The 12,001-nt window shown below is 35.4% G+C and overlaps 1 protein-coding gene across 6 annotated transcripts in view; it reads left to right on the forward strand.

The window, feature by feature from the left end:
- Positions 1–12,001, forward strand: part of CHD9 (chromodomain helicase DNA binding protein 9) — a 241,937-nt gene that overhangs the window by 211,598 nt on the left and 18,338 nt on the right. For 2 of the 6 annotated variants that reach the window (XM_065898459.1, XM_065898463.1), the window contains exons 27-33: positions 1,298–1,340; positions 2,479–2,698; positions 5,320–5,522; positions 7,493–8,401; positions 9,347–9,510; positions 10,256–10,528; positions 11,268–11,436. In XM_065898459.1, the coding sequence (XP_065754531.1) occupies positions 1,298–1,340; positions 2,479–2,698; positions 5,320–5,522; positions 7,493–8,401; positions 9,347–9,510; positions 10,256–10,528; positions 11,268–11,436 (1,981 nt within the window). The remainder of the gene's footprint in view (positions 1–1,297; positions 1,341–2,478; positions 2,699–5,319; positions 5,523–7,492; positions 8,402–9,346; positions 9,511–10,255; positions 10,529–11,267; positions 11,437–12,001) is intronic. The other 4 variants (XM_065898461.1, XM_065898464.1, XM_065898462.1 and 1 more) reach the window with 3 other exon arrangements.

Consider the following 12,001-nt stretch of genomic DNA (forward strand, 5'->3'; position numbering starts at 1 on the left):
TCAAGAAACATCCTGGTGCAAGTACGATACACCAAACAAAGAGAAGATGTTTTTTAAAACAACCAGAGGAAAAAGACCCACCTACAAAGGAATGATGATAATTCTAACTTAGGGCTTTCTAAAACAAAAGTAGAAACTAGTAGTCATTGGAATAAAAACTTAGTTGGTAAGCTCCTTGACATAGGTCTTGGTGATGAGTTTTTTGAATCTGACACCAAAAACAAAAGCAAAAATAAACACGTGCAACTATGTCAAACTAAAAAGCTGCACAGCAAAGGAAATCATCAATAAAAGAAAAAGGCAACCTACTCAATATGAGAAAATATTTGCAAATCATACATCTGATAAGGGGCTAATATCCAAAATATATAAAGAACTCATACAACTCAATAGCAAAAAAACCCAAACGATCTGATTAAAATATAGGCAGAAAATGTGAATAGACATTTTTTAAAAGAAGACATATAGATGGCCAACAGGTACATGAAAAGTCTCTACATCATTAATCATCAGGGAAATGCCAGTCAAAACAACAGTGAGATGTCACCTCACACCGGTTAGAATGACTATTATCAAAAAGACTAGAAATAACAAGTATTGGCTAGGATGTGGGGAAAAGTGAACCTTGTATATTGTTGGTGGGAATGTAAATTGGTGCAGCCACTGTGGAAAACAGTATGGAGGTTCCTCAAAAAATTAAAAATAGAGCTGTCATATGACCCAGCAATCACATTTATGGGTATTTATCCCCCCAAAATGAAAACACTAATTTGGAAGATATATGCAGCCCAATCACATGTGGTTTGAAGTTTTATTTACAGTAGCCAAGATGTGGAAACAACCTAGGTGTCCATCGATAGACAAATGGATAAAGAGATTGTGATGTATATTCATATGTGTGTGTGTGTATATATACACAATGGAATATTATTCAGTCTTTAAAAAGAATGAAATGTTGCCATTTGCAACAACATGGATGGACCTTGAGAGCATTGTACTAAGTAAAATAAGTCAGAAAAACACAGATATTGTGTGATGTCTCTTATATGTGGAATCTAAAAAGAAATTTTTTTTAACTAAGTTGATAGATAAAGAGAATAGATTGTGGTTGCCAGAGGCTTGATGTTAGAGGCAGGATGGAAATGGGTGAAATGTTTTTGGTTTGGGTTTTTTTAGTTTAAATAAATTGAATTTTTAAAATTCTATTGCAAAAGAAAGTATTCTATTATAAAGAAAATCGATTCTCTTATATCTTGACCCAGTTACCCTGTGACAAATTTCTGTTTTCTTTTAAAAGGATGATGTTTCCTCACCAGGAGATCTTGTTATAGCAGATGGAGGTAAATAGCATTTATTTCTTTACTTAGTATTATTGTAAATTAGCATTCCCATGATACCATGAGATCAGTAAACTAATACACTTCTGTATGTCTCAAATGTATGTGAAATTTATTGAAGACAGTTGCAATCATTATAGAACATAGTTGATAGGAAATTTAACAATATTTTTAGTTGTAAATTTTACTCAGTGACTCACTGAATTTTTATAGAATAGGAGCTTTGATGATTTTGTGGCTTGATTATTACACTGGTATGTGACATTTCACCATTAAACACACCATTAGTGTTAATTTAATAATCTGTTTCTTATTTGTTCATACACACATTGAGAAACATTCTTTTATCACTCAGTTTCTACAGGCTTTTCTGTACACGGTCTTGCTTCTCCTTCCTTCTGATATCAAGATAGAAACGTACTGTCACTAGAGTACATTCATTCCCAGCTGGTACCCAAGGGGAATAGTGCCTCATCTTCCTGTAATTCAACTAGGAATAAAGGAGTAGTTTTTCCTTCGCATGAATGATTACCACTTGATTATGGTATATATGGTTATATTACACTGTAGAAATAGAGAGTTAGATCTTGCACTTTTATTAGGTGAATGAAAACTTAAAAGTTACAGCATTGTCATATTGAATTTTTTAAAACATATGTTCCTCCCTGATGACTTTTTACGTGTTTCATTCTAATTAAATTGAGATAAACTTAATACAGAAAGCTTTAATTTGAAGACTTTATAGTGTTCAACTTCTCAATGGATTTCAGTTGGACTTTTAATTTATTTAAGTTAAGGCATTGAGTATTTGCCTTCCAGTAAGATATATTAGACCTGGAAATGCAAGAGTTGTATTTTCTGTGCAAATGAAGTTCTCTTTAAATATATAACATTGTAGTTCTTTATTCCACCGTGACCTACTCTTTGAGCTTGCTCTTAAAGTTTGTTGTAATTTTTAGAGCTATAGTTAAAACTTTTTTGAGAGATTTGTTTTGTTTTTGTTTTTCACATAATCAGATTGGAAGAAAAAATTTTAAGTAGGGAAATTTTGCTGCTTTTGTGAACTTCATGACAGTATCTGTTTAGTTTTGGGGTTTTAGTTTTTTTTTTTTTTAATTGACATGAGTTTCTTTAAATGTAGATGGTCAACTGATGGAGGGTGATAAAATTTATTGGCCTACTCAGTCAGCTTTAACCACACGTTTGAGGCGTCTCATCACTGCATATCAGCGTACTAATAAAAACAGACAAATCCAGCAGATACAACCTACTTTCTCAGTGCCTGCCAGTGTTATGCAGCCTCTTTATGAAGAAGCCACTCTTAATCCTAAAATGGCAGCCAAGATAGAAAGACAGCAGAGGTAAGACAATAGCACTAAATTTTTAATATATAGTATCTAAATAAAGTGTTCATTCTGAAGTCTGTTAGGGTACGATTATCTCACGTTGTGAAAAATGTATGTAGGTAGAGAAGTTGGTCAAAGCAAAATGCTTTACGCATACATACACATGTATATAAATATATGTACACACAAATATGGTTAAGATAATACAGATTATTGCATTTTATAGTTATTAGTCCATACTTTAATCATTCTTTTGTCATGTTTATGAACAGTGAGGTATGGGGAAAAATGAAGGTGCAAACTCAAGAATTAAATTATCAATGAAACGTATGTTTAAATTATATGAAATAAATTCCACTGTATCTTATTTTACATGATGACATTAATGAAATATAAGAATGTATGGAAGAGAAGTTCATCTATGCTTTTTACAGAGGATGAACCCTTAAAACTACTGATGTCAAAGGGGAACAAATAGTCATAGAACTTCTTCAAGAGGCTTGTTAGGAAGACAGGCAAACTTCTCTCATCCCAAAAGCTTTAACTTCTTAAAAAGGATAGAATATATGGAAAAGAATAAGAAAGTTTAGCAATAACCTGGCATCCTTATTAAACCTGGATCTTTGGATTTTTTTCTGAAAGATAAATCATTGTTCCTTTGTTTCATTTGCAACACATTCATTGTAACCAGAATTTAGTCTGACACTTAAGATTTTAGCTATCCTAGACGTAATCTTCAACTACTACTACCTGTGTAAATTTACTGTTTCGGTTATCTATCGTTGCATAACAACCCACCCCAAAACATAGTGACGTAAAAACAACATCAGTTTTTTGTTTGTCACTATTCTGTGGGTTGACCAGATGGTTCTTCTGCTTCCCATGGTGTTGGCTGGAGGGAGGTGAGGGCTGGAGGGTCCATAATGGCCTCACTCACATGGTTGGCAGTTGGTGCTGACTGCCAGCTGGGAGCTCAGATTCTAAGAGGGAGCATTCCAAGTGGCAAAGGCAGAAGCTGCAGATTTCTTAAGACCCAGCCTCTGCAGTTACAGAGTGTCACTTCTGCCACCTACTGCTGGTCAAAAAAGTCACAGGGCCAACCAGAATTTAAGGGAAAGGAAAATAGGTTGCATCTCTCAAAGCGAGCTGTGGCAATGACTGTGACCATCTTTAATCTGCTGCATACATTTTCCCTTGCTCTGGCAGATCTGGATAATCTTCCTAAAGTACTAGTTTTATCATGATATTCAATGGCTCTTTACTTAGTATAGGTATAAAGTCTAACTTCTTAATTAATTCGAGTCTCTTCAATTTAGGCCTCAGCATGCATTACTAATTTTATTCTCTCCTATTCCCTCTGCCTGAATGCCCCACGTAGTCTTGACTCAGTACCCTACTTAAGTTGTTCCTATCACCCAGAATACCCTTCTTCCTACTTTTTAGTCCATACCTCGCCCTACTACTTCAGAGTTCAACACATGTTCTATCTCCTCTATTAGTGTTTTTCTCAACCAGACTAGCTCACAGTATTCTCCCTGCTTTCTGCACTCATATAGCACTTATCTAAATAAAACTAGTCATTTTCAGAATAATAAAAGGTACTGTAATGGCATTCATCTTTTCCTTTCCATGTCTTACCTTTCTAACTTGTAAATTCTTTGAAGGTAGGTGTCATATTTTTTTGTGTCCTATGTAATCCTTGAATTTATCCTTTCTTTTCTATTCCTACTTTATCACTCAGGTACAAGGTTCATATGACTTGATTGGTTGGTTTCCCAGAATGACTATTTTTACATCATCATTAATCTTCTTAATGTATAATTATGATAAAAATGGCCTGTTAATGTTTTTCAAAGGTCTTTCTCATATGCTTTTTCTCATTACACAACAAACTTGTGATTGTTAACCAGGGAAAAGATTCTACTGTGTTCGGAGATCTATGGTGTGTGAGGATATTACCCTCTTAAAGTATCTTCAGGAACTTTCAACTGAATAGAGACTATTTTTAGCCAGACATTTAGAGTGTTTTATAAACTGACCCCGAGCCTATCTTCCTCTGTCCCAATATGAGCCTTCTCCTTTTCAATCTGGAATAGTCATCATCCCCTTAAAATGTAGATTACTTCCTACTTTGCTTATTCTGTGCCCTCTTTCTAGTTCCCTCCCTTAATCTTAACCTTGTTCCATCTTAAATGCCACTTACTCTGTGATGCCTTTCTTCATCACTCAAGTTTGAACAGATCCTTCCATCTTCTGTGCTGTCCTAAAATTCATGGTTTCTATAATACATACAGCTGTAAAATACTACCTTATACTGTAAATATGTTTGAAATGTTTTATCTTTTTCCCAAAGGGAGGGTTGTCATATCCTATACAATCTTGTATCCCATGCATATTTTTTTGCACAGTAAGTATGCAAAAAACTATTATTGTCTGAAGGAAAAGAAGCACAGTTGGATAGGTGAGTCAGCTGGCATTTTAAAATCTATTTCTAAGGAAATAGCCCTGGATTTAATCCTTTAAAGTGTTAGGTACTTGGAATGGTTTTAAATTTTTATTATAGTCATTGTATTTTGCATTAATATTTATTTACTTCCATGAGAAATGTGACTTTTTCTTTAATCTATTCAAAATAGATGGACAAGAAGAGAAGAAGCTGACTTTTATAGAGTTGTATCTACATTTGGAGTGGTGTTTGATCCTGACAGAGGCCAATTTGATTGGACAAAATTTAGAGCTATGGCTAGGCTACATAAGAAAACTGATGATAGTTTGGAGAAATATTTGTATGCATTTATGTCTATGTGTCGGAGGGTTTGTCGTCTTCCTTCCAAAGATGGTATGTATAAAATTTCTTTTTTTCCTTGTTTCAATCAAAGAAGCAAAATTAGTAAAATTCAGAAATTTCCAGCTATTTTATTTTAGTACTCTCTAATTCAACATTTCACCAGTTTTTCTGAATTGTAAATAAACTCTGTTCAAAGATCCTTTACTCCTTATTTCTACTATTGAAATGAGATCTAAAGAGAATAAAGGTACACATTTAATTTTGAGAAAATAGTGTTTTTATTAGATTTAGATTTATGATTGTGGGAGGTGGAAGATAAAGGATAGCTTTTGGTAAACAGAACTAACATGTGTTTTTAGTCCGTCTTATAGGAACTGTGCTTAGAGGGCTTATTTACGCAAGTAATTTTGCAAGAAGTGAGACCTCCACTCAAAAGACATTTTAAAGAGTTTTAGTAGGAAAAAAACACCCAGGGCCTTCAACGAAACAAAACAAAATGAAAACAATCAGAGCTGCTAATGCTCAGCTAAGGGACTGTTCTGGGGTGAATTTAATTGTTTTTGAAGCCCATGTAGGGATTTTCCATATATCCCTCACTCTTCCCTAATGTTAAAATCTTACATGACTATAGTTATAGTATAATTATTAGCCCAATTAGTACAATACCATACTAAATACCTATTCAAATCTTACTAGTTTTTCTACTGATGTCCTTTTTTGTTCCAGGAGCCCACATTGTATTTGGTGTTCTTTCTCCTTAGCCTCCTGCAGTCTGTAACAGTTCCTCAGTTTTGGGGTTGTTGTTGTAGTTGTTGTTTTCTTTAATGACCTTGATACCTTTGATCAGTTTTGCCATAAACCCCTCAATTTGGATTTGTCTTGTGTTTTCACACAATTGGATTGAGGTTATGCCTTTTTTTGCAAGAATACCTCAGAAATGTTGTGTCCTTCTTGGAATGTAATGTCAAGGGGTTCATGATGTCATTGTGTCTTATTACTGATGATGTTGCCCTTGATTCTTTGGATTAGCTAGTTTATGCTGCATTTTTCCAGTGTAAAATGGTTATCTTCTCCCCTGTAGTTAACAGATATCTTAAGCAGATACTTTGAGACAACACAGATCCTGTTCTACTCAAACTTTCACCCATTGATTTCAGTAACCATCAGTAGATCTTGTCCGCAACAGTTTTTACTATGCAGTTCTCCTGCAAGGAAAAGCTGTTCCTTCTCCCTAGTCTACTTAATTATTTATTCATATTAGTATTTTTTCATGTGGGTATTTATTTTTTATTCTGTAGGTTATAATCCAGTACTATCAGAATTCATTTTGATGTTCAAATTGTTCCACATTTGGCCATTAGTAACTCCTTCAGGTGGTCTCTACATTATTTCAACAAACCTCTATCTTTTTTTGAGTACTTCTCAACTGCCAGTATCTCTGCTCACAAAGATCAGACCTCATCAAAAGGAACAGAGTATGGTCTGATGTTAAAACTGAACTATCTCAGGCTGGTAGTTCATACACTGTTTGACAATTATTCCCATGTTTCCATCAAATTTTAAGAAAGCCTTTGTTGTCCCTGTGAGTTCACTGTAATGCCCTGAGTTACCTCGGTGCAGTTAAGGATATGTGGACTTAGGTTTGCTTATGGGGTGTTAATTTAACAGATTTAATTTGTATTTGTAAATGAATTTGAGTGCTTTTCTCTTTAAAACACATAATAGTATGACATTGGCTCATAGGGAATTTCTTAAAAGTAACTTCCTAGTTATATTAACACACCTCCAAAATAACTTTAATGTTTTACTTAACTTTCTGTAGATCCAGTGTTATATGTTACATGATTTTTAGTACTTCTTTCTAAAATTTATATTTCTCCTCATTTAAAAACGTTAAAAAGAAATTCTGGAAAGTATACAATGATATTGAGTAGAGGTGCATTTTAGAAGTTGCTTTATTTGTTTTAAATCTATAATGAAGTATCTTTGAGTGTAATATGTTTGTTCTTGTTTCAATGTAGAATTGGTGGATCCAAATATTTTTATCCAGCCAATCACAGAAGAACGTGCTTCTAGGACTTTATATCGCATTGAACTTCTAAGGAAAGTAAGGGAACAGGCCCTCCGACATCCACAGTTGTTTGAGCGCTTGAAGCTTTGCCATCCAAATCCAGACTTACCAGTCTGGTGGGAGTGTGGCCCTCATGATAGGGACTTGCTCATTGGAGCTGCTAAACACGGGGTGAGCCGAACAGACTATCACATTCTTCGTGATCCTGAACTCTCATTTATGGCAGCTCAAAGGAACTACAGTCAAAGTAAGATGGCTCATTCAAGGACTTCTACCCCACTTTTACAGCAATATCAAGTAGCACTTTCTGCTTCTCCTCTTACCTCTCTACCTAGGCTCCTAGATCCTAAAGGTATTATTCTAGAGGATGTGAAAGTTAAAAGTGAAAACCTTAAAGAGGAGCCTCAGTTTTCTGAAGAAGAATCTATGACTTCTGAGGAAACCAGGACACTAATAAAGTCTGAGCCTGTAAGTCCAAAGAATGGTGTTTTACCACAGGCTACTGGAGACCAGAAATCTGGTGGAAAAGGTGAAACAGACAGACGCATGGTTGCAGCCAGAACAGAGCCTCTAACTCCAAACCCAGCTTCTAAGAAGCAGCGAGTCCACAAAAGAGGATCAGACTCTAGTTCTGATTCTGACTCTGATTCTGAGAGATCGTCCTGTTCTTCCAGATCATCTTCTTCCTCGTCTTCCTCTTCTTCTTGTTCCCACTCTCGATCAGGCTCTAGCTCTTCTTCTTCCTCCTCTTGTTCTTCAGCATCATCTTCATCCTCATCCTCGTCCTCCTCTTCCTCATCATCCTCCTCATCTTCATCAGAAGAAAGTGACAGTGAAGAAGAGGAAGTCCAAAAGCGAGGTATATGCATAAAGTGCTTTTTCTATTTTAAGACAACATTTCACATGAAAATGAAAAGAATTGATTTGGATCACTTAAGCATATTTAAATTTTATGTGTACAGATTTTCTTAGAGAAGGACTACTGAAAACGCAGCTAAATTCCTGGTTCTTACTCCGTATTCAGTATTCACATTGCAAAATGGGTTAGTCAAACCGGATTAGCAACTTGGCACAGTAATTTTATTACTTTGTGATTGCCTTAAATTTAGTATTACATCTTGCCTGGAACAAGTTGATCAGTGAACAAATACAGGTAATATTTTATAACAGCCACCAGTCCGACTTACAAGAGTATCATAGGCCCTACTTGGCCCTACTTAGAAAGATCTAGCATAGGAACTTCAGCCTGTCGGTAGTGTTAGGTGGTCCTCTTCTGCGGGTGTCCTTATAGAAGTCTAACAGCGCAGGAAATGAGTCAACATCAAGTGGACACAGGAGCCACTGTGATACCCACAAGAGTGAGAACCTCCTGTAACAACTCCAGAAGCATGACTTTCAGGGTTACCACAAGGGACGTGCCCAATTATGAGAGTCCCCTCTTTAGAGAATGATAGCCTCCCCAGCAATATTTGTGTCCTCCCAGTGCAGATACAGTTTACCAATCAGGAGTTTATGTATTTCCAGGGAAAAAGACCTAGAGTGTTAACCATGGTTCAAATTTTCATGCAGAAAGGGATGTTTTGTTAACCCTTTTTTCCTCAAACTCCTTTATGCCACTTATTGTGCTTTTGTTTCAATTTTAAAAATAATGAGTACTTTATTGTATTCTAGGTGAATTTTTTTTTACTTCTAACTTTTCATTTTCAAATATATCTGAATAATTATATAGGATTTGAAAAGTATATGTAAAATTGTGTTACGCAGTCTTTTTAAAACAGTTATAATTGGTTATGATTATTCTTAGCAGAAGGTACCCCTCACGTGAAAGCCTATGATGAAGAAAGCGTCGCATCACTGAGCACTACCCAGGATGAGACCCAGGATAGTTTCCAGATGAACAACGGGACCCCAGAGTCTGCTTACATCCTACAAGGTGGATACATGCTGGCCGCTTCGTACTGGCCAAAGGTAAATGAGTAATTTCTTGCCGGAATAGGTCATTTTTTGAGTATTTTTCTATATTTCTTTAATGATAGATATTATGTAGTAAAAAAAAGTCACTTATATGTGGAATGACATTTTGGTGTTAGCATTAAAAGTATCAAATATTACTATCAAGTAAATTAGGTCTACTTAAATATATGTGTTTCTCAATATAACCTTAGAATATTTAGAAGAAAAGATAATGAATGCTTATGTTCACATACAAGTTAGTATTCAGGTGCTACTTTATGAATTAAGTGCTTTTAAGTGGGTCTTCTTGAAGAAATTTACCAAGCCAGTTGTGACCTAGAAAAAAGGTTCATTTAAGTACATGTACATATAGTGGTGGAAGTTCAGATTGGATTAAGACAGTTCTTCTTCCAGTATGTGACTAGGCTAGTAGAAGAGTACTTACCTTTAGGAGTGAGGTTGGGAAATAAATGGGAGAGGAGAGAACTCTTTACTTTTATGTATACTTCTGAGTTGTTTGAACTTTGTACAAGGAACCTGTGTTACTCTTATAAAAACAAAAGAACAGAAAAATACCTTTATAGTATAATATTTTTTAATGTCACCAATGGGAATTTGTATAGAATTGTAAATGTATGTGAGAATATGTATGCATACCAAATACACATATGTTGTACCAGGGTTAAATCCATCAAGGCTGTGATCCCCAAAGTTCTGACTCAGTTATTAAAATTATCCTTTGATGTTCATGCTTTTCCAGGACCGTGTGATGATCAACCGGTTGGACAGTATTTGTCAAACAGTCCTGAAAGGGAAGTGGCCTTCAGCTAGAAGAAGTTATGATGCCAATGCAGTGGCTTCTTTCTATACCACAAAGCTGCTGGACAGCTCTGGCGCAGCTACAGAATATAGCGAGCCCAGCGTGCCCACTCCTGCAGGTGCTGGCGTTAAAGAAGAACACGATCAGTCAACACAGATGTCAAAGGTGAAGAAGCATGTACGAGAAAAGGAGTTTACAGTGAAAATCAAAGACGTATGTTTATTTTTATTGCCCTAGGACCTGATTGCGATTGCGGTGTGCAGCATGCTTTTCCTGCAAATGGCTGCCTGCTCTTACTCTTACTTCCTTCACATACTTGTTTTCTGGCATTTGGATTGTTTTCTTTTAGATAACCAGGTTATTAAACTTGAATATTCTACTAGAGGAATCATCATTAAATATGTTTTTCTACCTATACTTCTGAAAATAGTCCTTCTGCAGATCAAGATGCTTTCTTAAACAGTCTGACAATTTCTTATTGTTTGGTTCTTTTATATAGTATTCACGTGGTATGTCAGTGCACTTCCTGTTTTAAACATTTAGCATGCCCTGTTATCAGTAACATTTCATTGTTCAGTATGATTTTTGAAGCTAAATTGATTACTCAGTGTCTAAAACATGGGTAATATCTTCTAATATGTCATGTGAATAGTGTACACAGAGACATAGGTCAGAAGCTGAAAGGGTTACAATGTGCTAGTCACATGAAAAGCTCTGTTTTGCTCAGAAAAGTATATGTAATACCTGGATGTTTTTCATTTAAGATAGAAATTTTAATATTCATTATAGAAATTGATTAAATGTTTTTCTCCAATTGATGTATGAATAAGAGAACATGACTAACTTTTCAGGGTTTTTAACCTCACTTTTTCTAAGTAAAAGATTTCTCTCGATATACTACGAGTTTTTTTTTTTAATCATTTCTTTCTTATTAATGGTGTTTGTTTAATAGGAAGGTGGTTTGAAGTTGACATTTCAGAAGCAAGGGCTTGCTCAGAGAAGGCCGTTGGACAGTGAAGATGGTGCTCTAGGGCAGCAGCAGTACCTCACTCGACTTCGGGACCTTCAAGGTGCGTCAGAGACCAGCCTCGCCAGTTTTCCAAAATCCATGCCAGTGTCAGGTGAATATGCTAGTAATCATTGCCTCAGCATGAAATAGTCCATCATTTGCAAATCCTTTTTTACTTACTCATAGGATACTTACAAGAACCAGATTGTTACTACTTTAAACAGCCCTCTTATTATTAGAAAGCTCTAATTATCACAAAATTTCTTCTTATTTGGAAGCAAACTTTGCCTGCAATTGGTTCTTCTCAGTGACTGAAGTTCTGTCTTCAAAGGCCTCAGAGAATTAACCTAGTCCTGTGTCTGCATGATAATCTTAACATTCGGAAAACAATGATCATATCTCCCCTTGGGACGATATTTTGTACTAACCTTTTGACTATTTGAATCAACAAGTATTTATTGAATACTGAACTGGTACCCTGTGTTCTGTGCTCTCTAGGCACTGAGGAATCCATCCATAAGCAGTTTTTTTATTTTGTTGATGTATCTAGTTGTACTTTAATTCTTTCTGTGTCCCTCTTAAAGTATGCTGTCGAGAACTGATAATTTTAGTTAAGAGCAGCTGAGTCTTAAAATGTATGGACCACAGCATACTAATCGTAAAAAATGTAACTTTTC

The sequence above is a fragment of the Phocoena phocoena genome, chromosome 20, assembly GCF_963924675.1.
Source record: "Phocoena phocoena chromosome 20, mPhoPho1.1, whole genome shotgun sequence".
NCBI classification, from domain to species: Eukaryota; Metazoa; Chordata; class Mammalia; order Artiodactyla; family Phocoenidae; genus Phocoena; species Phocoena phocoena.